The 27,294-nt window shown below is 44.5% G+C and overlaps 1 protein-coding gene across 3 annotated transcripts in view; it reads left to right on the forward strand.

Annotated features, from left to right (window-relative positions):
* Positions 1-27,294, forward strand: part of Grhl2 (grainyhead-like transcription factor 2) — a 134,918-nt gene that overhangs the window by 56,557 nt on the left and 51,067 nt on the right. For all 3 annotated transcript variants that reach the window (XM_006241552.4, XM_039078802.2, NM_001134527.1), the window contains exons 5-8: positions 1,494-1,549; positions 2,800-2,956; positions 5,789-5,900; positions 23,056-23,150. In XM_006241552.4, the coding sequence (XP_006241614.1) occupies positions 1,494-1,549; positions 2,800-2,956; positions 5,789-5,900; positions 23,056-23,150 (420 nt within the window). The remainder of the gene's footprint in view (positions 1-1,493; positions 1,550-2,799; positions 2,957-5,788; positions 5,901-23,055; positions 23,151-27,294) is intronic.

Here is a 27,294-nt window from a genome sequence, read left to right on the forward strand (position 1 = left end):
GAAGAGCTCTTAACTGCTGAGCCATCTCTCCAACTCCCCCCCCCCCCCATTTTTTTTTTTTTTCATTATTTGAGGCTAAGACAGAGTCTTATTCAATTTCTATGTTTCTTCTGGTGCCAAACGCCAAACAAATGGTAAAGCCCTAGAAAACTCTCACGGAAGGGTTTTCAGACTGACTGATTGCAAAAGAGATACAAACTAATACATTTGATTCTCTGTCACGATTACTCAATAAACCAATATTTGTACAGTGTGCATGGGGTCATGTGGCTGGGTAAATGCTCAGGAAGGATTGTCTTTTTGGATCTGAGGAATAAGACCAGATAAGAATTGTGAATATGTCAACAGAAAATGCAGAAACTGCATGCTGAATTCTGGAGGTGGTGGGTGTGGTTTATGAAGAACATCTGAAAATAGCTGTGAGACCCTCTCCTGAGGAAGGGAATTCTTGAAACATTGGAAATGAGAGTAAGGAGGAGGTTCCTCAGACAGAACTCAAGGAAAGGGTCACAGAGGAACGACCACATATCTATGTATGGGAACAACATGTGGGTATGCCCCATCACCAACACTTGCTCAATATTTGCTTAATAGGTCAAGAGTTGTGTGGATCTTGTGTGAGCATGGGCGGTGACATGTGTGAAGGTCAGAGGACAGCTTACAGATGTCAGTCCTCTTCTTCCATTTTGTGGCATCTGGGTATCAAACTTAAGTCCTCAGGCTTGGAGGACTTTCACATGCTTCACATCCTACGCTGTCTCACCTACCTCGGCATCAAATTGTGAAACTGTCTAAAATGTAAAGACACACACACACACACACACACACACACACACACACACACACTCACCAGGATTAGGTTGCTGTTTGTGTAACACTATCCTTATAGTCTTCTCTCAAAATCTACTCTGAACACATCTGCTAGCAGCGATGCTTAGAGGATCCTGGTAGAGTTAAGATGTTGTTATTTACTAGTACTCAGTACACGTATAAAATGTCTGCTGTATGTATCATGCTTTTTGTATTTTGCTAGTCTGTTTAATGTAATCAAACTATGAGTAGATGTTTAACAGAGAATATACCTCACAATTTTAAATAAGTCTCAGATAAATTAGCTATCACTTGATTCTTGATGGTCCTACCCTAGAAATGATGCTTCTAACCACCCCGTTAGACTTCTTGCTGTGTCATCTCGTCTCTGTAATTGGTTTGCCATTAACTTTGATTCTGCAATGTTTAAAATAAAGTGTTAGAGACAACCTGAAATTGGAAAAAAAAATGACCGATCTGTTGGAAGGCTCAGCACGTGGCACCTGCACATATCTTGGAACTGCACTGATTTTCCTTTTCCAGGAGGTGATGGAATGATGAATTGGGAATAGAATATACTTCTACAACTGTTGTTATTATTGTACATTTGCTTTTTCTGTTGTTTTGTAATATATATGTATGCTCAGCCTGTTTGTATTAATTCTACCATTTAAAACTTTCAGAAATTTCGGAGTACTTCTGTTGGTGCTGATGAGTATACATATGACCAGACGGGGAGGTAGGTCAGCAAGAGATGTGTTTAACTGACAGACTTTAAACATGCTTATATCATTGTTTTATGCCTAGTGTTTGCCTGCCTGTATGCCTGTGCACCATGGTGCCCATGATTGTGAACTGCCATGTTGGTCCTGGGAATAAAACCTGGGTCCTCTAAAGGAGTATCCAGTGCTCTAACCACTGAGCCATCTCTACAGCTCCAAACTTCAGATTTTTTTTATCAAATAAGAGGAATTTTTTTAAACTTTAAATGATTTATAACTAAAAGATAAATAACATTTCAAAAATATTAGAAAGTAGAGTCCCTCTAGTTCTGTAAGTGGGATATTTTAAAAGATGGCATTTGTGAATAATTTTTGCTCCAAGTCTTTTGAAGACCAAGGTGAATAACTGAACCCAGTAGAGAGGGATTGGTGATTCAGAAAGTATTGAGTTTATTAATGGCCCACTTCTGTGGCTTAACCCACAGTTTAACCAAAATAATCATTTCTGAAAGAACAAATTGAATAAAAAAGTCATGATTTCCACCTATTATTAATTTTAAACAATTAGAAAAATCAATGATTTTGTCTTATAAATTGCATCTTAAAAATATGAGAGGAAGTATTTGGGCAAAGATCTTCAGCCTTTTCTGGAATGAGCTAGCCAGTAAACAGTAGATACTACTGTCCCAATAAACTTTATTTGTAAAGCCAGGCAGTGAGCCATTTGTCAAGAGCCGCCACACATAAGCCCCTGATTGGAGTAGCTTCAGCACAACTCCTACTGTAGGTTTCCAAACAGGAAATGGGCCAGTTTTACGGCACATGCTGTGATGTCATATTAGGAGTCAGAGGTGTACGACCATAACCAAGCTCCAGGGCATTTGTGGCCAGATACAAAGAAAACTGGGCAAATGCAGAGGCCGAGGGGAAGTGCTGCTGTTGTTCTTAGTACAAAAGTGGAGCTTCTGTCTAAGGCTGAATTCCCAAGATCTACCCAGGGTTCTCTGGTGGGAGTTTGCCCATCACATCCTGGACTTTCTCCCCCACTTAAAACTATCAGGTTTATGGGCCACAGCTAAAAAATGTATATTGCACCAGCACTGGCCTTTGGTTTGGACTCATTCCTTTTGCTGTATTCTGTATTTTGTCTGTAACATAGTAATATTTGTTAATATTTGCATAAAATACTGTTGACATGAAACTGCTCGGGAACGGGAACGGAGGAATGTCCAGTTAGTGAACTGACGAGTCTGTTTTCTCTTCACAGTGGTACATTTCAGTACACCCTGGAAGCCACCAAATCTCTCCGGCAGAAGCAGGGGGAGGGCCCCATGACCTACCTCAACAAAGGACAATTCTATGCCATAACACTCAGTGAGACTGGAGACAACAAATGCTTCCGACACCCCATCAGCAAAGTCAGGGTACGGGCCCCATTTCTCTGCTCCCTAGCATACCTGTGGGATGGCATGGAGAAAAGTTCCAAAATGAATAACTCAGAAAGTTTGGTGCAAGAGAACCTATTGCTCATAGTTTATCATTTTAATCAGTAACCAGTAAGTCCCCAGGGGAGCAGCTTGGCTGAACATGCTTTTTCACGGTGTCCAAGGGATCCTCTTGCCCCCTCACGGCTTGTAGGCTGTGTAACTATTGTCAGCTGATCTGTTGATCAGGGTATGTTTGTGGGCACAGCGGAGCAGAGCACATTTACAGCCCTTACAAAGCCTTCTGCAGCCCCTGGCTTACCCGGGATTCAAAAGTCAAGGTATCATCCCCACCAGCGGCAGCCTGGGGGCCTTTAGATTCATGGGTATTAATCTCACTTGTGGGAAATGACACTGGAGTTGTCACTGTCAGTCTGCTTTGGAAGCATGCCAGTCACCCAGCATGCCTGCTACTGCTAACAGGGAGGTGACAGGAAATTTATCTTTACTTAAAAATAACTTATAGCAGAGGTTAGAAAAGTGTTGAGAGACTTTCCTGCTGTCTTATAAACTGCTCCATGCCACTGTATTTGTGGTCCCCAGACTCTGTCCATGGATACGTCCTACTAAGAAGCAGGGAACCATGGCATGTCCAGAGCACAGTGCCCTTACCACATATAGGCCAAGTTCCCAAGTAAGGTGAGCCACTGGCAGTCAAAAGGTGCCCAAGGTTCAGTCTGTTGTGAGGGACATCAATGTGTTCCAACTCCGTGGCCAAGACCATGGAGGAGGACATCGGTATCAACAAGAATGCATTGCATCAACAAGTCCCCCAGTGATGGTGTCTTCCTCATCAGGAATTGCACTGGCACTGGATGTCCAATAGCTTATTGAAACTAAGCCACAGCCCCTTTTATTAATAATGATGATGAAGCACACTGTTCTATTACAGTACCATACATAAGAAAACTTGGCTTTCAGAAGCTAATAAGTGAGGTAACTAAGATGGGAGGGATTGATTGCTAGGGTAAAGGCCAAGCTACTGGCTTCTGGACTAACTCTGCTAGGCACAAGGGTGGGCTGCATGATGCTGTGTGTGACTGGGGGGTCTCTAGTCCTAGTCTGTGAGGCTTCAGGTTCTATTCCCAGCACCACCAAGAAAACCAAGTACAACTAGATACAGTGCTCTGTGGTGCTCCCTGGAGGGATAAAAAGTGAGAGATTTCTCCTTGGGTCTCGATCCAGACATGGGTGTCTAGGAGTTCACGTGCAATACAGTTTAATCGTATTTGTAAGAGCTCCACAGCCATCACTCTGAAAAGGTGGCAGCCATGTAAGTGACATCAGTTTGGATTTTCCCAATGGTTCCACTTTGGTGGGATCATGGAAGTCTTCTAGTATGGAAATCTAAAACTGAGTGCGGTGACAGAGAGGCTGGCAGATATCTGAAAGTTTGAGACCAGCCTTGTGTGTAAAGTGCAGCCAGTCCGAGAGGGCTCCTGTCTGGAAAAATCAAAATCAAAATCAAAATCAAAATCACACACACACACACACACACACACACACACACACACACACACACACACACCCCTCCCAAACAATAAACCGAAACAAAACCCCAAAGCATTAATAACCAAAAGCAATTGGTTAAAATGGAAATTTTATCTCCTTTTGTCCATTTTGCTGAGAATGGGATCTGAACCAGGTATGGCACCTCGTATCTATAGACCCATCATTCTGGAGCCTCCGAAAGGGTCATGGCGACCTTAATTCCAGAATGACAGCAAGTGTACGTAAATTTATGCAAATGATGTCCATTTGTAATTTAGAACTGAAGTGATGTTTAGATTCTTATTTCTGTGAAATAGAATTAGTTGTTGTCGCTCATGTAAAGAACAGCCACGTTTTATTGACGTGCATAGCTGCTCTTGTACTTTTGGATTATGACTTATCCGACTTGAAATAAGTTTATCGATATGATTTTATCTCAATGTTAATTTCTCTGTTTCCTGTGCAATTCTCTTGTTACCTGCTCCACTCCAGCCTGAGGCACTTTCCTAGATGAGAGAGAGAGAGAGAGAGAGAGAGAGAGAGAGAGAGAGAGAGAGGAGAGAGAGGCGCTGCTTCTTTACAAATGGCACCATTTAACAGACATGTTTACTCCCAATGCAGACCAAATGCTTTTCGGGTTTGAGTTAACCCTGCAAAATAACAACCGTGCAAGTCGTTACTTCATCTGGTTGTCATGATGCTGTAGTAGGAATGATAAGGGGTTCTGTTTCTATCAACGCTGTTTCCAGTTTGTGTGTGTATATGTGGGTGTCTGCATACATGCACAAATACCTACAAGGAAGGTAACTTCAAAAGTTGGTTCTCTTTCTATCTATCTATCTATCTATCTATCTCAAAAATCAAACTCAGGTCGTCAGGCTTGGGACAAACACCTTATCTCATTGAAGTATTTTCTTGCTGCATTCTCTGGATTTGGGGGTAGGACAGTAGGGCTTCTCTGTGTAGCCCTGGCTGCCCTGAAGACTAAGCTGGCCTCAAACTCAGATCCTTCTGCCTCTGCTTCATGAATGCTAGGATTAAAGGCAGGAGCCACCATGCCTGGCTCTTAAATAACAAAAGCTACACACCATGTTAGAATTGCCTGTAGTGGGAACTGTGTAGTGTTAGAATGTGAGTTGCAGAGGAGAATGGCCGCCTACCGGAATGGGAACCGGAAGTGGGAACCGGAAGTGGGAACCGGAAGTGGGAACCGGAAGTGGGAACCGGAAGTGGCAACCATGTGAGTCAGCAGAGGATAATGGCTGCTTTTCTCTCCTGCAGAGTGTAGTGATGGTGGTCTTTAGTGAAGACAAAAACCGAGACGAACAGCTGAAGTACTGGAAGTACTGGCACTCCCGGCAGCACACTGCTAAGCAGAGGGTCCTTGACATTGGTAAGTTGCCTATCCCTCTAGGCTTTGGCAACTAGCTGGGTTGCCAAACTCAGCCCACAGAGATTGTGTCACTCTCCGCTATGCCAGGTATTGAATTGTACATGTGACCTGTGACATTCAGCACAGATCAAGCTGAAAATCAGTCAGGCCGAGCAGAGAAGAGAGCATTTTCCTTTTCACCAGAGTCAACTTATATAATAATAACCACAACAATGCCTTGGTAACACAACGGCAGTTTCTGAAATATGTAATGCCCTGTGTCTGAGCCATGTAGGCAGTGAACAAGTCAGATCACTCTTGTCCCCTACTACATGCTAAAACTCAGGCCCATGAGGCTCAAGGTCCCTCACAAAAAGCTGTGACTCTAGTGACCTCTAGTCTGTAGTTCTGCCCTAAATCCTTTCATTCCTACATAAACCTAATGCAAGCAGAAGTCGGTGGTCAGGAAAATATCTGTTTGAGAAACTTGCCTGCCAGACAAGAAGAACTGAGCCTGCAGAGTTTATTTTGTTTGTATTTCTAAGTACAATATCTACTCCCTAGAGATCAAGGAGCCCTCCTCCGGACAACCAAGTGGCCAGACGGAAAGGCAGATACTATGCTACCTGCTCAACTAGCTCCTCGCCAAGGCTAGAAAGGATGGAGTACAGGGAGACAATCCAGGCAGCACCTGTGGGGCTGGGGAATGAGGGGAACCGCCCAGCAGGAACTGGGGACCACAGTGGAAGCAGTTTTCCATTGGGAGGTGGAACCCGAGAGGAACTGCTGCCAGCTGCAAGCTCAGTGCCAATGGGGTGGAGAAGTACTCAGGCTTTCCTGCTCCCGAGCCCCCTCCCTGGGCTTCTCGATCAGACTCAAGACCGGGGAGCGCAGGACCCCGACAGAGTATCATTGGACACCACAAAATATTAAGCAAGTAAAAGGATAAAAGGATACTTGCTTTCATGTCTTATGAAGTGGAACAAAGGCTCTTTCCTTCATGGCACCCGTGATAGCTCCCTGGACCAATGGCAGAGATTAGCTAGTAACTAGGTTAATATTAGAGCGTCACCAGAGAACATTTTGAAACTAAATGTTGGTACAGCCTGTTGAATTTTTTTTTTAAAGATTTATTTACTTATGTATATGAATTCACTGTTGCTGTCTTCAGACACACCAGAAAGAGGGTATTGGATCCCATTACAGATGTTTGTGAGCCACCATGTGGTTGCTGGGAATTGAACTCAGGATCTCTGGAAGAACAGTCAGTGATCTTAACCACTGAGCCATCTCTCCAGCCCCCAGCCTGTTGAATGGTTAAGCTACTCCCATTCCTCATTTCTCTTACTGTCACACACCGAGGGGTGGCTACACAGAAAGGCACACTAGCCAAATACTAATCTAATAAACAGGGAAACTGAAGCCACGAGCAGTGTCTTCATGTCAGGAAAGCTGTCCTCGAAATCAGCTCAAGTACTGGGATAAGAACTTCTCCTAACGATAGCCAGTGTTCTGAAAGCCCGAGGCTGGAGCAAGGCACTAGGAAAACGTGCTCTGACCTGTTCTATAACCGTCTGTAGAACAGAGAAGCAATTTTATTTTATTTGAAAAGTTAGTCTTATAATTATTGCCCAAGAAAATGAGAGAAGCAATTAAATGGAAATATAGGCTCAGTTCAAATAAGGTAAGTAATAAAGGGGCCTTGCTGGCATGCCTGTTCACCAACTCCGACACTGTCACAGGCTTACGTTTGCAGAGACCGGAGTAATTTCCCGCTTCTCTAGTCCTTCCAATACATCTCTCTTTATTACCTTCCATTTGCCTCCATACTTTGCTCAGAGAGCCCCACACACATGTATACGCGAATGCAGAGTGTGTGTTTACAAACACGTGTATGCACACATAAACATATGCCTTGCTGCACATACATGCATGCAGACAAATCATGCATACGTTTGTACATGCAGAACAAGTACATCTAACAACAAAAACAAAAAGACAGTTCCCAAGTTTCCACCAGTGTCTGTGGTGAAGTTCATCCAAGACCTGAGACAGTGTCCTTCAAGCTGGAATAAGAAACAGACAAGACCTCTTTAAAAGTTCACTGTATGTTAAAAAGAAAAAGTGTGTATGTGAGTGGGCACGGACGGGTGTGCCACAGTGTCCACGTGATAGGCAGAGGGCACTTGTGCGAATTGGCTTTTTTTTTTTTTAATTTTAGTTTATGTGTGTGAGCACACTGACGTGTCTTCAGACACACCAGAAGATGGTTGTGAACCACCCTGTGGTTGCTGGGAATTGAACTCAGGAGCTCTGGAAGAGCAGCCAGTGAGTGCTCTTACTAGCAGCCATCATGTTGACCTAAGCCTAGGTTTTTTGTTTTTGTTTTTGTGGGGTTTTTTGTTTTGTTTCGTTTTTTGTTTGTTTTGTTTTGTTTTGTTTTGTTTTTGAATTTGAAACAGGGTTTCCCTGTTGCTCTGGCTGTCCTGGAACTTAACTATGTAAACCAGGCTGACCTCCTATTTATGGAGATTTGCCTGCTGTCTTCCAAGTGCTGGAATTATAAAGATGTGAGCCTCCCTCCATCTCAGCAAGCTTGAGTTCTTAATCAGCAGTCTTTAGAGTTGGGCATTGCAGGACTCACAGCCTCTAAGTTGTACCTGCCACAGTTGTGAGGCTGGGCACGAGTGCCTTCATCCCACATTGTAGGGTCCTGGGATGACTAGCCACCGCCTGTTTTCTCTCTCTGTACCTCCTCCCCTATTCTGGCCATGGCCACAGACCTGGCCCCTCCCACCAGAACTTTCACTTACCCACTCATGCCCGGGGATAGTCACTAGCTTGCATTCTGTATAGTGGGAGAAATTTTTGCCTCTCCTTACAGAAGCTCATTTTACTTGGACCAGGCTTTCAGCCATTCTTTGAGGCTGTCCCTTGTCTCCTGTCCTCATTCTTCATGTGGAAAGGTGTTTTGTACTTCCCAAGGCTCAGAGACATCCCAGGGGTCCAGTCTGTGGTTCTGTGGGAAAGAAAAGGAACGCAGGGCCAGGACAAAGGGCAGGAGGCTGTCAGCTTGGGTCTCTGTTCCCAGAGTCTGTCGTATTTAGTGAAGCTGATTCTTCATCAGCCACCCCACTGCCCAGGGAGCTCTTGGGATGAACACTTGGGAACTTTGTTCCCTCACTTCTTCCAAAGCCCAACAAGGTCCCCGTTACTGAGTTTTCTCATCACCCTGTGTCCGCTGTCTTTATCTCATATGAGAACACATATCACCCGCTCATCTGTTGTTCATTCACATGCTTGTACTTCTTGTTTCCTCTCTTTCTAGAAGGTAATCTCCCTGAGAACAGAGCCTTGTCTGTTTTGTTCCTCTCTCTGCTCTGTGCTTAGCACAAAGCCGGAGACGTAGTGAATGTCTGAATGAATGCATGAGCAGATGTGTGCATAAGGAAGGTCTTAGAATGTCGGAGGGTGGGTCTGAAGGAGTGGACTGAACCTTACTAACAGCTACTCCTTGGGTACAACATCCTTTGCTACAAACTTTTTTTTTTTTTGTTTTTACAAACTTTCTCTAGCCTTCATACATTAACTTCACCCCCTTCTCGCTGGGTGATGGGTGCATGCCTTTAAACCCAGCACTCGGGAGGAAGAGGTAGGTGGATCTCTGAGTTCAAGGGCAGCCTGCTCTACACGATGAATTCCAGGACAGCCAGGACTACACAGAGAAATGCTGTCTCAAAAAACAAAACAAAACAAATAAAAATCATCTTCAAAACTGAGATGGGAGATGGCAGAGATAAGAACTCCACCTAAGTCTTGGAGAGTGTGGGTAGATGGAAATCTAATGCCCGAGGCTGCTCCCACTCTATGATTCTGTGCTGTATCTCAGTGCTTGGCTTGCCCTGGTCTCTGGTCACCAGCAGTGGCAGAGGACACCATCCCTTGCTGCTCAGGGCTGAGGGCACAGTGCTGTCTGACTGTTGTGTAGGTCTGGAATATCTGAGAGCCAGGTCAGGTGTGTGGTTCTTATATGTTAGTTCAGAAAATGTTTGGGGTGGGGCAGGAAGTGTTAACACTGAGCCCCAACTCCATAGGCGTCAGTCAGACCAACACAATCAGAAACACAGAGAGTTCTCCAGCCAGCACAAGCTCTTTCTGTGAGCTCCTTGAATAATGGCCATGCTTTCAGGTTGTAAATAAGTTTCCATTCTGCTGCTCAAAAGCATTCCTTGTCGACTATGCCTCCCACTTGCAGAGAAGCCATTTAAATGACATTTGTCCTTTGTCTTTAAACCTCTTTCTGTTAAGACATTTAGTCACTGACTAGTCCATAGTTTTTCCACACCAGCTTGAGGAAATGCATGCCTAAGTTCATTCAGCTGAGAGGTACAGAGTTTCTTCTGTGGGGCAGGCCTTTTTCAGCTCTGGTGATTAAAATGTAATTAAGGTAGGGCCTTACCATCCCATTAACCTCACCTAGATGCAAGAAGATGAACACCCGAGATGTTAAAAGGAGAGTTTCTTAGCCCAGATGTTCTTGAAGGGATATCAAGGCCATGAGAGTCAAAAACGAACTGAAGGATCCTGCAAGCCAGACAGTGGCATCTGCGTAAATAAAATGGTCAAAAAGATTTTTAAAAATGATACTAGAGAACTACTTTATGCATCTGTTAAGAAAGATAAGAAAGATAAGTGAGACTCAAGCTGTCAAGCACCCTAGAGTGAGAGAGTTGATGGACCAATGTAGCAAGTTGGGGACGCAGGGGATACAGAGTGGATGTGGGGGGAAGGTGGCTATTTTGAAGGAGGTCAGTGGTAATGTGAGAGGGACAGATATATAATCCACAAATGGAACTTGATTTTGGAGGAATTGGATAAGAATTGTGTGCATCTGTCAGAGCTGTAACGGGAGACTAAATTCTGGGCTAGCTTGAGGGGATGGGACCCAGCCGGGACTGATAATCAGGAGGCTAGTGACAGGTAAGGAAAAACCAACCCACAGAGTTGGAAATGGGAAACAAGCCACCCTTCCTAATTGACTGGAGGTGAGGTTGAAGGAGGAGAGGGCCAAGAAAGGGCGTCACAGCTCTGTCACCTCAGTAGTCACTGTGCCCTACTCCTGAGGTAGTGGTACCAGAAGTGTGTGGTTGGTCCGTGGGGAGTGGAGGCAGGCCAGGCTGGCGGATGCACTCTAGGACAATAATTCACATGCAGAGCACGTCAGCAGGTCCCTTGGGAAGTAAAGAAAGCCACTAGGTTTCTAAGTGTGATTCTTGGAAAAGTACTGAATCACAAGTCTTAACAGTGAGCTGGACGTCAGGGTACCCACTCGATGACTAACTCCGTCTCTGAATGTGAGTGTTTTCTGTTATCTTTCAAAGAGGGAGACAAATAAGATCTCACAATTCATATTAATATCGTAAGAATGAAGCTAGCCTGTGCCACTTCTACATATGATCTCTCCTGGACACCCTCTCTTTCAGGGTTTTCTCCTTGCAATAGAGCTCAGACGGTCCAACATAATGCTCATCACAGTTTGTTTGCCCGTTCCCGGTGGGGGAAGCAGGGTTTGAAGTCCAAGGGAGCATCAATACTTCTCAGGGCCAATGGGCACCATTTTATAGGTAGCTGTCAAACTTACGTGTTCTAATTCGATCTTAGACTTAATTTTAGTTCACAGTCATATTTCCTATCTCAGAGTTTATTAGGTATAGTATTAATAGTAATCCTATAATTAGATATTTGATTTTCAATTATTAGCATGTCATTATAGGATTTGTAAATGTTATGTGCCCCAATACAAATTAATTTCTTCCTTCCTCTCTGTTTTAAAACAGAGTTTCCCTATATATCCTGGCTGTCCTGGAACTTACTCTGTAGACCAGGATGGCCTTAAATTCAGAGATCTCCCTCCTTCTGCCTCCCGAGTGCTGGGATTAAGGGAAAGTGCCACCACTGCTTATCCAAATTTTTTCTTAAAAGCCATTTTAAAATTGTGTCGCATTATAATAGTTTCTGTGAAGGAAGACATTTGTCTGAAACCTCAGTTGTAATGACATGGAAACATTCGTGTGCTCAATTCTGTATGACTCTGTTTGAAGATCAGAGGAGTCTTTTAGAAGGGACTCAAGCCCAGAGTCCTATTGGCCATTGTGGATTATTTAGCTTGGAACTTCTGCACTAGACTCAGGCAAATAGGAATTGTATTCAAATTAAATCTTGCTCCCTTTCCACCCCCTCCCCACCCATGGTTATCCGGAGGATTCTGGCTCTAAGGTGCTGTGCCCACGAGCCTCCTTGCAGGTTTTATAAGGAATCCCATGCTGGCTGCTCTGAGAGGTTTGTAGAAAATCAAGTCAGGGAAGGTGGATTTTATGGCCCAAGGAAGACTTGTACACGAGAAGCTGTAGCCTACTTCTTCATTCACCTGAACTCAGGGCTGTCCTATCCTCAAAATGTTAAGACCTCCCCTCTCCCACAGTCTGGACAGTGTAGGGCTTGTCTCCTTAGCAATAAATTAAGTTCATCTTATGACTTTTTTTAGGCTGCTTCCATACTTCTAAACATACCTAAACTTGATTGATAAAACAAAACTGAGATCTCCTTGCTTTGGAAACAACCTGTGGGGTTGGGGATTTAGCTCAGTGGCAGAACGCTTGCCTAGCAAACGCAAGGCCCTGGGTTCGGTCCCCAGCTCCGGGAAAAAAAAAAAAAAAAAAAAAGGAAACAACCTGTGAGGGCTGGAGACAGAGAGGCTCTGAGCACCAAGCCAGAGCCCGCAGATCCCTGTGTCCTCTGTAGAGCCAGCTGTGAGGGGGCGTTCGGGGTGAGGGCCAGGAACCTCCCAAATCTTCCTGTTGGTTTGCCATATCCACATGCTGTGTAAGACAGGCTGTGCTTCAGAGGGCGGTGCTGAAGCTGCGGTCTCAGAGAATTCCTTTTTCATCTTTAATTTAGCTTTGGTTGGGAAATACTGATGTGATAAAAGCACCATCAGGTGTGAAGGTTAGGTATTTAAAAGTTATAAAATGCAAGTAGTCCTTAAAGCTTGATGTTTGTACAGACAGAAAATAATTCTGGGTAATAATAGACTCACTGTGGGTTTCTGTTTATTGCGTGCATGTCTCGATTTGAATCTCCGCGATTCATTGTGTCTGGGCCAGCACCCCTGGGGAGACCCATTTTTCATTTTCTCCCTGATATGAGTGGCCCTGGGCTCCCCCTTTCCCACCCAGAAGTCGAGACTCATTCCCAAACTCCAGCCCTTGATCTTTCTCATGAGTCTCCCTCATCCCAGGTTTCACACCAGATCCTAATCCAGTCATGTCTCAACCCATCGTAACATCTTCTAGTAACTGTTCAGTGCTGTCTCTGTAGGGATATTTTTACCTTTCTGACTTTCCACACTTATTTCCAACTTCCTTGTCCTCCAGGGCTCTTCTTGATTTGAGCCTTCACTCCTCCACCTGACCAACCCCACTTGGGCGATTTCCTGAGTTTCTCTGTAGAATAGGCAGCCCCTCCTGGGTTAGGATTGTGTCAGCCATTAAAACTTTGCAATATTTACTTGGCTGTCACTTTCATTCGTCTGTGTACCTGATGCCCAGTTATTTGAGTGAACAGAGATTCTGTTTTAACCTGTAGGAACCCGTGCCTGGTACATAGTAGATGTTGAACCCATGTTGAGCAGTTGAACAAGTGTTGGGGCACTCTTGAGTATCTAGGGCAGTTTGGTCAGTCATAGTTTGTCCAGTTAACACAGAGTGAGCTTGGGGTTGGGCTCCTCTCTTTAATGTGGATTCATTTTGGTGTCATTTTTCTGTTGGAAGGGAGAGACAGAGACAGACAGAGGGACAGGCAGAGAGAACAAGTGAAAGGTGGAGCTCCACCTTGGCTGTCAGTCCTCAGATGCTGACCACCTTGCTGTTTGAGAAAGCATTGCTCCTCAGCCTGGGTGACTGGTGGGCTCCAGGGATCTATCTGCCTGCCTCTGTTTCCCTAATACAGGGAGGGTTGCAAGCATGTCACCACAGGAGGCTTCTTTTAAACCTTGGTTTGGGGGAATTGAATTTGGGTCCTGATTTTGGCAAGGCAAGCATCTGAGGTGAGCTGTCCTCTATCTAGCTCAGCAATGCAGTTTCTTATATTAAATTGCCTTTTTATTAAACACCAGTTTTTGTTTTTTTTTTTTTAGTTAAGGCAGTGATTTAATTACTTGGTATAGAAACATAATGCACATTAATAAACCAGGGGAGATTCTTCTTTTAAACCTAGCTAGAAAGTATTAGTTTTATTGGATCAAGCAAATGGGGAATGGGTTTAAAAGCAAACCAAACAACAGGCTAGATTTGAAAAGTCAAGGTTGTGCTTCTGTAGTTTCCTTTCTGCTCTGAGGAGTCTTGTTTTTCCCCCATCCAGGCCATTATAGCTTAATGAGCCTTTTCTGATAAACAGCTTTTCTTTTCCAGGGAATATTGGAGCCCAAATGGCTCACCAGAAGGAATGTTCCATGGAGGACCAGGGTGTAGTGGATTCCTGAAGACACACCCCCTCCCCTCCCTCATGCTAATGAAGGGTGGAACTGCCCCTTAAACAGATGGTGCTAGATGATATTGAGAGTTCACCACACACCTCGTCACACGCACACGCACAAGCAGGCGCACACCCCAGCCCATCCCCCCACCCCCACACTAACCTAACAGCCCCACGTGTCTATGGCTGTAATTTGCTTTATTCCCCTCTGCTTCCCTCTCCTGTCCTTTACTGGACATTGAGTTGTTTGCCCATGGCTGCTTCTCCATGTGTATAGCTCACTCCGCTCGTCATGGGATTTATACTTCCATTTGGTTTAATTTTCGTGTTCTGCCTGAATCCTGATGTTATGACCTTATTTGGGGGTGCTTTAAATAAGACCTCAGGTAGTGTTTCCACCTTTAAAAATGTGTGTATTGAAGAAGGCAAGGGCTTAATAAACAGTCTCCCAGAGTTAACTGTGATCTTTCTCTGAGGTACTAGTTCTCCAGAATAAGGGGTTGATCACGATGCCTGTGGCACGCATGTGTTGATCATAGCCATTCCCATATGGGTCAGGGGCCAGCTCAGACAAGTCATGTAACTTTCCAAGGCTATGACACTGAGGTGCCTAGATGATGGGGCCACCCTTGTAATCAAAAGGTAGCAACAGTTTCCCCTTCTAGAGGACAAATCTAACTCTAACAAAAGTGCATTTAAAAGAATAGCATTTCAATCTTGAAATAATATTAAAATCCTGTAACAATGTAAGAAAACTAGTAAAATTAAGCCAGAAAAAACACAAAAGATGTAAGCAGCCATATCCGTGTGGTCAGTCAGTGATTCCCTAAGCACATCCTCCCCTTCTCTCAGGGAACAGGTTCATCTTCCCATGTCCATAAGCTAGTCTGGTACCTGTGACTACAGCATGGGGACTAGGGAAGATGGAAGATGGAAGCTAGTGTTAACATATCCCTAGTCCCCGAAGGAATTAGTGTTAACATATCCCTAGTCCCCGAAGGAATTAGTGTTAACATATCCCTAGTCCCTGAAGGCATTAGTGTTAACATATCCCTAGTCCCCGAAGGAATTAGTGTTAACATATCCCTAGTCCCCGAAGGAATTAGTGTTAACATATCCCTAGTCCCTGAAGGAATTAGGCTTGTTCAATTTAGTGACAGGTCCACCACGAGTGATCTGGATGTCATTTCTTCGTGTGGATCTGCTCGTTTCAGATCTGAACCACAGCTTGCTCTCTATATCTATATCTGTATTCCTTTCAAAGTTTTGAGAACGACAAGGAAATGTTTCATAGGACCTTAATTCCTGAGAGTCTTAGCAATAATAACATCACTTGAGAAAATCGGTTCTGTTGTCTTTTACCAATCAGTTGGTTTTCCCACAGGTTACTATTCCTGAAACTATTTGGTGTGGGGCGGGGACAGGCTAGGGTTTGTGCTGAAGGGAACACAGTAGCTGCTCTAGGATACATCAGCCATTTGCAGCAGTAGCTTCTGGTTCCAGCTTTGATGACTGCTCATTCCCATGTCTACCCCACAGAGCAGCAGAGCACCAACTAATGAAATGGAGATTGGAAACCTGGGGCAAATGATGATCGGTTCCCATCACACAGAAGTATGAATTATCACCAAAGCACAATTTGTATCTTTATTCATTCAGAAAACTCTCAGGTGTTTTATCTGAGAGTTTTATCATTAATCTGGTCCGCAGATTAATGTTGTTGGCCAGCAACAAAATAGTTAAAGCTCTCTGAGTCACTTAGACCAGCCAGAAAAATTTACATCTAGCCACATTGATGAGGTGTGTAGTTGCAGCCGGGGTGTGCACAGCGGCTTGTGTGACCATGCAGTTATATGTTAATGCACAGTATATGATCTTTCAGTGACGTTACTACTGTTCTGAGTACTGTTCAAGTTTGGGGGTAAAGACATGGTTGTGTGTATGTATATATGATCCAAACCCAGTCTTCATGTTTTGCATAGTAAACATTGACTCATGAGCCCCAGGACCAGCCCTCAAACAGTATAGAGAGTAGAATATGCAGAACATAGTCTAAAATGCAAAGTATTTTCTTAATTTTTTTATATTGTTAGAGTCTGAAATCCGTAACATTGTTCTGTCTAGTTCCTGACCTAGAAATGAGAGCAAACATGTCTTAGTCATGTCCTTTGCTGTGAGGAGACATCATGACCAAGGCAACTCTTATAAAGGACACTTAATTGGGGCTGGCTTACAGGTTCAAAGGTTCAGTCCATTATTATCAAAGTGGGAAGCATGGCGGTATCCAGGCAGGCATGGCATTTGAGGATCATAGAGTTCTATCTTGATCAGAAGGCAGCCAGGAGAAGATTGTCTTACAGGCAGCTAGGAGGAGGGTCTCAAAGCCTAGTGCCACAGTGACACACTTCCTCCAACAAGGCTGGGCCTAGCACATTCAAACCACCACAAAACACACAAGAAAAGTATTAGGTTTGGTGCAAAGAGAATCCTAAGAAGGATGTCTCCCTGACTCACAGCAGGGAGACTCTTAGATCAGCCATGGTGAACAGATAGCAACGGTACACTGATCACTGTGGTTTAAGAACACCGAAGAGCCACTCAGCGCTGTCACTCAGTGTCAGTCATATTCTTACCACCAACATTCTGGATTGTCTACTGAAAAGATACACACTTGAAAAATTTTCATGTCACAGAAGCCAAAGGGGTTTGGCTTTGTGCGTAGACAGCTTTGTAGGTGCTGGTCCTAGCTCTTGTCCCCTAGTGAGGTTGTACTGCGTCCCCAGGAGTTCATGTGGCAGAAACCCAATCTCCAGTCCTAGTGCTCATGTGTTTGAGGTGAGGAGGTTGTGAGAGTCTGGTGTGCTGGTGACTGTAAAACTCCTGAGCTGGCATGTCCCCTCTGTCACCATCGACTATGATGAGAAGAGCTCGTATCACTGGCTGGTTGGGCTCAGCCTTGAACACCACAAGCTATTTAAAAAAACACACACACACACAATTTACTAAAGCCCACGGTATTCAGATACAACAACAGAAAAAAGACTTAAGACACAGACCAAGTGACAGAGTTGGAGAGGTACTGATCATGCTTATGTTTCTTACTTGCGGGTGAGGTTTACAAAGGGTCATGGTTGCCTGCAGGCTGTGTGTGTGTGTGTGTATTTAGCACAGAGCCTAGCTCACACTTGGCTCTTAAAGAAAGAAAGAGAAAGGGAGAAAGAAAGAAAAAAAGAAAGAGAGAGAAAGAGAGAAAGAAAGAAAGAAAGAAAGAAAGGAAGGAAGGAAGGAAGGAAGAAAGGAAGAAAGGAAGGAAGAAAAGGAAAGAAAAATGGTGGGCATTAGGACCAAACATACTCAGGGACACCAAAGTTACCTGTGACTTGTTAAGAACACTATGAAGAAAAAAAAACAAAACGATTTTGGTGAATTTTTCCATTAGACACACATGCTTTAAAATGGTGCTTTTTTGATTTAGAACAGGGGAGGGGAGACCTCAACTCCGGTCTGAGCTTCGTCCATCTTTTTCAAATCAGAGTGTCCTCAGATGATTCGCTTTCTTTCGTGTGTTATCTGCCCAGGCTGAGATGGGGGACAGGGATGTTCAGGACAGGCGGGCTGAGGTATGGCTGTTGTCCGCCATGAAGAAGCAGCTGTGCACTCTTTAGATACTGTCTCTGTTCTCAGAGGTAACTCACGGAGGGTCATGGAGAAGGGTTCCTATGCCCAGGGATCCACAGCTAATGTACTTGCTTGCTGCACCCTGTCTGTCACCCTGAAGATGGCTCACAGCTCCCCACCTTGTCCACCGTGCAACAGTCCCAGCTTTAAGGAAACAGCATGTGATGAGGCTGATGCACTATGCACAGGACTGGCCTGGCTCCTGGGTTTGTCTCCAGCATTCCAGCCTTATTATTTCACTAGTCCAGACAGAATCTCCAGCTTCCAGAAGAGTGCCATCTTCTGTATTAATTATACTAGTCTGTTTAATCTCCAACAATATATATAAAATAATTAAAGGGGGGCAGTTATAATTCTCCAAGCGCATGGGGCTTAATTAAGGCGCAGGAGTTAGTGGTTCCTTTGACTGCCATCCAACATCATGGTGTTCTTACCGTCAGCGTGAGGAAGCCTGAGCTTTCAAAAGTCTGAATTAAAACAAAACACCCAATTAACAGGCCACTCATTATCTGCAAAAGATAAAAGTAAGAGATAACAAAAGGATTCACTCACCCGTAATTTCTGTGTAGAATATACCTTGCCAGAAATGAATGTGGAAAGTGTGTGTGAAGGCACACTCAGCACCTTCTGGCAGACGTGGTAAAACTTAAGCATCGTTTTTCCACAGCACCAGTGCCTTTGACTTCCTTAGATGGGCTAGCTTGAACTTCTCCCTCAGCCCTCTCATGCTCGCAAGTTCTGGAAATGTTTTGTTTGTCCTCTCCCTGTTGAAGTATTCTATCCCTGACCTCCTTTGTTAAGTAGCTTCCCCTGGTCCCCAAACACCCAGGTTCACTGCCTCCTTCACCAAACATTCCCTCAGCACCTCATAATACAGTCGCCATTGAAACAAGTGAGGTGCTATACTATCGATATCCGCCAGTGATTTATGGTTGGAAATGTAGTTACAAGTGTGGCTGTTGGTATCAGACAGTCCTGAATTCAAATCAGAGCTGACTAGTTACCAGCTTTGTGACTTCCACAAACAGCTTGGTGTCTCTCTAGGAGAGAACATGTCGATTCCTACCCTAGGAGTAAGAACTGAGGGAGACAAAAGACCTCAGACTTCATTGTTGGCACAAGGCCTGCCTGGCTTGAGCATGTGTGCCCTCAACTAGAGCACACTTATCACCCCAAGAACCTTGGGGTTTGAATGCCAGGAGATGGCAGCGGCTTTATCAGAAGGAAACAGATGTCTCTGAGTCCACTCTAGGTATAAGGATAGTCATATCTTAGTGTCCCTGGTTGGTATAACTGGTCCTCCTTTATATAGCCTCGGGTCTGTCCACCAAGAGAGGAAGTGTTTTCGGGGAAGTATAGACTGTTACATGGACCTCATAGAGACAGATGAATGTGCTTCCTAAAACCACATGTGGCGTGGGCCAAAAGTACTCAAAAGATCCTCTTGGCTTTGTCACAGCACCAAAACTTCTCAAGTGTAGAAAAGAGGCAGCAAAGAAACTCACAAACCCTGTGTGAGAGCTGGCAGAAATGTAGTCTTGGCTCCACTCCATGTTCATGGGATGCGAGTACCTGGCAGTAGCCCGCATCTCTCCAAAGCCCTCTGCTGCCTCTGCTGGCCTCTAACGTGTGAGGATGTGCTTGCCAGATAGTCAAAACCCTGGGAATCTGTAAATTCCCATTCTGCTCTGGGGCATCCTAACACACTCTGGAGAATATCCACGGCATATATTTTCATACCACTTGCCCTAACTTGTACATCCAGGACATGGTAGCCTGGAGATTTGGGCTTTATGGCTAGCACTGCGGCATCAGGGGACCAGTTTCATTCGAACTACCCCCACCCCCATTTCAAGTCTTTCAGTATGCCTTGCTAACTATATATTTAGTTCTTTTGTGTGTTAACTACCATAATTAATAAGAACTGCCTTCATTCTATTTTTCTGGTTTTTTTTTTTTTGATGGGCAAGGAACATTAAAGAAGAAAAAAATTCAAGATATTTGAAAAAGCAAGCAGATTTAAGATAATAATTATCTTGTTTATTTATATTTATGTGTTTATTTGTATTCCGGTTCCTATATTGCAAAAGCTAGAAGATCAGGGACCTAGGAAGGACAGTTCCTGGTACAAAGTAAGCATTTTGGCTCTCATGTTTGTCGCTTGATTGCTATATTAGAAGACTCTGGTGTGTTTATATTATATTATGAAATCCTTGCCTTTTTTTTTTTTTTTCTTTTTCAAAGGGGAAATTAAGACTGGAAGACTAAAACCTTGTGATGTAGGACTCCACAGTGTCCCAGTGCTCAATCTAATCCCCTTGGCTTGTCTTAGTTTCCGGCAGTGACATTTGCCGTCTTCTTCACAGCTGACCTGCAAATTGCTCCTTACTCAACTGCAAGCTTGTCTTGCAAGGCTCTTTGGAGAATCGGGAACTGGATTTTAAATTCAGCTTTCTTCTCTCTTAGAAACGGGGGGAGTTTGTTGGCTTGCCTTTCAACAAAAGCACAAGCATGCATCCACGACTGCCCCATTGAGTCTGCTCAATGCCTTGTTAGAAACTGTAGGGTGGAATGTTGGTTTTCTCTTTTTTTCTTTCTCATTTACCTTTTAGTATTTATTTTAAAATCAGCAGAAACTCTTGACTTACAAAAATTAATAGAATGAGAAGAAGTACAAATAGCCTGAGACCCAAGAATGGCTGTTCAACCCTTTAACAGTCAAGGGACTGCGGATGAGGATAGGAGACTGGGTTTTGAACATCAGTTTGGAAAGACCATATGAGAAGAAAGGATGTAGTTACCCCGAGTGTAAGTTGTTCTTCCCTGGAACAGCTTGACAAAAAGTAGTCAGCTTTAAAATTATAGCCAGGCCTGGTGGCACAGATCTCTACCCCAGCACTAGGGAGGCAGAAACAGGCAGACCTCTGTCTGTGTCTGGCTAGCCAGGGCTACACAGTTCAATCTCACCTCAACAGGACAAAATGGAATAAGAAGCGACCTTATATTTGAGAACATGCTCTTTAAAATCCCTTTTGTTTTGTAGTTGAGTGTTGAACCCAGCTTCTCTTTACCCAGCCCCTGCTCCACCAACAAGCTATACCTTCTGCCCCCAAGAATTTACTTTAATAAAATATAACTAAATTTACATGAAATATAGCTGTAAAAGTAAGCGGAACATTGGTGTAACAATCTATTGGGCTGAGTGACACAGGGTCCGATACGATATTTGCAATTAGCAGTTATTAGCAATTATTAACAATAATCAGCAATAATGACCAAAAATTTTACAAAAGGTTTTAGATATGGGAAGATGCTAGAGATGGGACTGGCAAAACAAAATAGCAATGAAAAGATTTTCACTATATTGCTGTGTAAAAACATTTACATGTTTGTAGAGGAGCTAGATGACAGATAAGAGCACACAGATAAGGTTTAAAGTCAGTTAACTGTGGGTCAGTAGACCGGTGCTTTAATTTTTTTTTTTTTAATTTATTTATGGTCTCTGACTTTCCTATGTTGAATATGCACACCCTTCTATATTAAAAGTTTAGGTGCTTTGTTTTCAGTGTAAAGATCTGGGGATGGGCTTGGTGGCTCATGCCTGTCCTTTAAGCACTCAGAGAACAAGGCATTTTGAGTTCAAGGCCAGCTTTGGGCTACACAGTGAGACTGTATCTCAAGGTACAGAAAAAATGAAACAATGCCAAAAAAAGAGTATTACCTTGCTATGCTGTTAGGGAGGGTAGAAGGTAGAGGTGTTCTGAGAAAGCGGCCAAAGAGAATTCAGCCTGAGGCTAGCCCAACCCATCTATCCTAGGGAGCCTAGCAGTCATTCCTGAGAGCACAGTGGTAGTTTGGTTTTTGTTTTGTTTTGTTTTTTGCAACCATTCAGCTCCCAGCAATAAGGAATCTTAACTGCAGTGCCCAGGTCTCAGTTTCATCACTGGGAAGAGAGAGTAAACAAATGATGGCTTTTCTGTGGAGCCCAACACGCCCATAATATACAGACATATGCTGATGGCCCACAATACACAGACTCATGCTGATGGCTGTTGTCTGGCCGGGGAGTCTGATGGGTTGGAAAGTGGGGGTTAAATCTTGTACGAGGAGTGAAGATAAGACAGCCCAGAGTGTTCAGCTGATGACAGCCAAAATGTGACTAACAAGTCTTTGGAGTACAAAAGTAAGGTTACGACTGTCTTTCTCTGGCATGTGGGTGCAATTCAGTAGTACAGCATGTCCTTAGCATGTGTGAGGCCCTGTGTTTGATCCCTGGTACCATCACTGCACGTGGAAAACTTTGACTCTCTATATTTTGTTTGCTACAGTCCTGGTGATGTTGCCTGATTGGTAGAATATTTTGCTTTCCAAAAAACACCCCTGTGGAGGGCCTGTCAAGAAAGTGAGTAAGGAAAAATGAACTAACAATCAAATCAGATAAAGACAAGGGTCACACGGGTTTAGTCTTTTAGTAAAAGGATATGTGTTATTTTTCACCCCAGTGGTAGAGTAATATAAGCTGGCATCTGGAGCTTGTCACACTGGTAGCCAGAAAAAAATAGGCAAATTTAAAACTTGGCCATGAGAAATAATGTATTATGGAGGGATCCTTCCTCTGCTGTGCAAGTATGTGTGCGTGTGTTCTTGGATGCATGCATATATCTATGTAGTATGTATGTGTGTAGTATGTACATATGTAGTATGCATGTTTGTATGTAGTATATGTGTAGTATGTACATATGTGTAGCATGTATGCTGTGTGTGTGTATGTATGTATGTATGTATGTATGTATGTATGTAATCAGCATGTGGTACATGATTATTTTGAACCAGGGTGTCATGTATCCTGGATCTCAAACTTGCTGTGTTCTAAGGATGACTCCGATCCTCGTGTCTTACTACCGTGCAGGGATTACAGGCATGTGCTTCCTCACTGCTGAGGCCTTTTTCTCTTTCCCTGTTGCAGCTGATTACAAGGAAAGCTTCAACACCATCGGGAACATTGAAGAGATCGCATACAATGCCGTTTCCTTCACCTGGGATGTGAATGAGGAGGCGAAGGTGAGTGGACCTATGTCGGGTGGCTCTGACTGACAGCCCTTTCCCCAAACCTTGTGAAGTACTTTCCCAGAAACTCAGAGAGAAGAACATGAACGCACACCCTTTGTATGAAAGCGCCTTTGCCCTTTTGTTGTGGAGATGCAGCTTCTGCCCTGACAAAATGTGACGTCCCACCACCCCCCTCCCCAGTCCTGTAGGCACATGCTCCATTTTAGAACCAACCCTCAGAGTTGCCTAAGCCCTTGGGTGTCTCTACACCACCCTCAGGTAGCTTCTTGGTGAGTGGCCCACAGTTCAGTGGCTGAGGGGTGGGGCTCCAGAAGCAGGGCTTCCAATCGCCTTTCACCACTGTGACTGCAGCAATTCTCTGTTGACCAATTGACCCTTTTCTGCTCCTCTGGGTCTAAGTGTGGTTAGGATGTGCAGAGGTAAATAACATCTTTGATGACCAGGCGTCAAGGACAGACCCCGGCCCTGCCTGGGTTTGGATAAGGAAGTGTTTCCACAGATAGCTGTGTTTGTTCTCCCACTACAGCCTGGTCTAAAGGCTCCAAAGCCTATTCTGGGTCTCAGGGACTGATTCTTCAGCCTCATTTTGCACTCAGAGGAATGTTTCAGATAAAACCTAAGCTTGTTTTCTGCTTCAGTTGTGTACCTTCTGGGCTAGTGTTAGAAGAGCTTGTCTCCAATCTCAGTAGGAGGTCAATGTAAACAAGGTTGTCAATGCCTCATTGTCCTGGGAGGGAAGGCTGGGTGAGAGGAAACTGGAGTGTGTAGTAGGCTCTCCAGTAGACAATGAGTCGCCCTGTGTCTCCTTCCACTCATGTAGAAACAATGCAGGGGAAACTGGCTTTAGGCCCAAGAAAGGTGGCCCAAATGGGCACGAAGTGACAGATCAGCAATGAGGCCTGGGGAATGTTCCAGAGAAGGGAACAGGCCTTTCTACAGGACGTAAGATCCAGCTTCCCAGAGAACTGCAGGCAAAGCATGGCACTGACATGCTTGCACATACTTTACAGCAGTGTTCCTGGCTGTCTGAGGCTCATTCAGCTCTGTCCTTACTCCTGAGACTGTCACAGCTCACAGAGGTTTGTCTACGCCATTCCAAGCCTCTTGCTTTAGCCTGAGCTGGCTCCTTTATGTTCTCTTTGAGGCTAGACTACTACACAAGGGGCAGTCAGTAAGGGCCCAGTCCTGGGTGTGGTGGAGTCTCTCTATTTGGTGGAACAAACATCACTTCCAAATGACCCTACAAGCATCCTGCAGTGGTATGGGTGATCCATCCAGCGAGGGGATCCTATGGGGAAACATTAGCCAAACAATAGTGTGACCAGGGAGAGGCCGGACCCACTTCACAGTTACTGAGAAGAAAGTGGGGTTCTGCCACAGAAGGTGTCCCACAATGTGAAAGCCAGCACTAAACATGAACCCTCACCATGATTTGGGCATCAGAGTCTGCGATAATGGGTGTTAGAGGTGAATGCATTAACGACTGTTTCGGTAGGGACCTTGGAAAGTACATGTGGAGGTCAGAAGTCACAGGCTCCATAGACATTAATGGGTAGTGACTGGGCTGAGCTAGCTGGCCTTGCAGTCAGTTCATTCCACTCCCTTGCCTGGTACAGGTACTCACTTTCTTATCATGTGTCTGCACATGCATGCCTGGGTGTGTACATGTATATCTGTGTGTACACATGTGCTTGTGAGTATGCACACGTGTGTCTGGGTGTGTGCATTTGCACATATGTGTACAAGTGTACTTCTGGGTAGACACTGATTTCTTTCACTGACAAATGGCCTTCTGCAATGTTTCATGATACTTCCTGTAGCTGAGTTTTGTTTTATTTCCTTAACATCTATTTTTAGTGACTGTCTTTCTTTGTTAGCTGAGAAGTAAGTTTTAAAGGGTTATAAATGTTTATCCAAACTACAGAAGGGCATTTGAAGACAGACTCCATAGCTCAGCCCCTCAGCCAGAGCAGAGGTTTCACCTTCAAGTCCACCGAGCCTTTTGGCCGTTTAAAAAGAAAAAAAAAAAACGTTGCTGATTTTATAGTAAGCAGACTGCACCAGACAAGATAGGATAGTAGTTGTGGGAAAGATTTTCAGCAGAGCAGGGAGGGTGATGGCTTCATGCAGGGTTCCTCTTGCGTTCACACCCCCATATCTATCAGGAGGCTCCAGGAGGGGCTCGGGGTCTCAGGCCATTTCACAGCTGTGCACACTGCTTCCTCTGGAACTAATAGGAGAGGGCATCAACCCCAAGTAATTTAGCTTTCTTTAATTATGGTAACAACATTTGGCCAGGAAGGTGCCCAAGCTCTCAATGCCTCTGTGTGTGTGTGTGTGTGTGTGTGTGTGTGTGTGTGTGTGTGTGTGTGTCTGTCTGTCTCCGTCCGTCTCAGACTCTGGCTGGGGTCCCAAGCTGCCTGTCTGCTTCAGGCAGAGTGGCCTCAAGGTTCCACCTCTCAGAGCCGGTTTTTCCGGTTGTGTCACAGCGGCTTTCGGCTTAGGTGAGTCAAGCAGGCCAAACAGTCTTGGAACCGACCTGGTCCCCTCAGGGTCTGTGCAGTCTGGAGGACCTCATGCTTTTTTGCATTGTCTCTGATGAAGTTCCGAGTGTTCCCACTGCCAGAGCATGGAAACGGGTGGGCGTGGCGTGGGTCTGAGTCAGTGTAGCAGAAGAAACCTGCAGTGAGGTATAGACTCCGCCTTGTCCTGGCACCAGAGTAGCCAGCATCTGTTTCTTCTCTTTTCTTTTTCTTTCTTTCTTTCTTTCTTTCTTTCTTTCTTTCTTTCTTTCTTTCTTTCTTTCTTCCTTCCTTCCTTCCTTCCTTCCTTTCTCTCTCTCTCTCTCTCTTTCTCCTCCTCCTCCTCCTCCTCCTCCTCCTCCTCCTCCTCCTCCTCCTCCTCCTCCTCTTCTTCTTCTTCTTCTTCTTCTTCTTCTTCTTCTTCTTCTTCTTTGTGGTACGTGGTTTTCAAACGAGGTCTGTCTGAGAAGCTCAGGCTGGTTGTGAACTCGCAGCAATCCTCCTGCCTCAGCCTTCCAAATCCTGGTATTACAGGCGTTGTTAGCTTCCAGCATCAGACTTCCTTTTCTTCAGCTTTAGTTTGCCCCGCTGTGAAGTGGTTAGCACTCCATGGATGCCTGAGTCCCCCCGCAGAGGATTATGGGGCGGGGCAGAGTCTGTGGGGCCTTCTCTCACAGGACTCCCACTTGCTGGGATATTCTAACTTTAATTTTCTCTTTGTAGCCAAACATTGGTACTTAGAAAGCAGGCTTGTCAAGCACGAGTCTCCAAGATGGTGATTTCCCACACAAGATTACTGAGTTGCTGAAGAGAAGAGTGACTAGCTCAGAGGGGCAGGGCCTTTTGCAGTCAGTGGTCATGTCACCCACACAGTGCAGACTCAATTACAGCCATTTCCCAGGTTTTCGGGGAGAGTCTTGAAATGATTCTCACACCCCTACTCAGCGCTGCTGTCTCTGTTCACAGTGATTAATCCCAGAGTGCTGGAATGTCTGTCATGGCGACCACATGGGAGAGCAGCTCAGTTAGAATGCTGCGAACTGAGTACCTTGTACAGATATTGTGGATAAGTCTCCTCTTTGTCTTTTTACCCTATCCGGAAACCAAGACACCCACACCTCTATTCTGTGTTTGCTCCTTCCTGCATGCACTCTATTAAATGTTAGAATGAAGAATGCCCCCACCCCCACCCCAACTAACCCAGTCTTTAAAAACAATCTCTCTGTAGCCAGTGTTTTGGAAGAATCTCAATTCAGCCAAAAAAAAAAAAAAAAAAATTCCGTCATTATCATTGAGTCTATTGCTTTTATATTTTGTTAGAAATTCTGTTTATTATTGTTGTTGTTATTATCATTATTATTAGTAGTAGTCGTATTAGTATTGGTGTGTCTATATGTGTGTAATCATGGATACCCAGGACCAGGAAGAGGTCAGAGGAAATTGGATTTCTCTTTGTACTTTTGCCTCTTGCCTCTCTCTGCCTCCCATCTCCCAGGAGTGCTGGATTAAAGATACAGCAGGATACCTAACTTCCTGTGTAGGCAGTGGGATGGGTCTCAGGCGGTCAAGTTTGTGTGGCAAGTGCTTTTGCCCACCAAAGGCCTTTTTTTCTG

The sequence above is a fragment of the Rattus norvegicus genome, chromosome 7 (genome assembly GCF_036323735.1).
Source record: "Rattus norvegicus strain BN/NHsdMcwi chromosome 7, GRCr8, whole genome shotgun sequence".
In the NCBI taxonomy this organism is placed as follows: domain Eukaryota; kingdom Metazoa; phylum Chordata; class Mammalia; order Rodentia; family Muridae; genus Rattus; species Rattus norvegicus.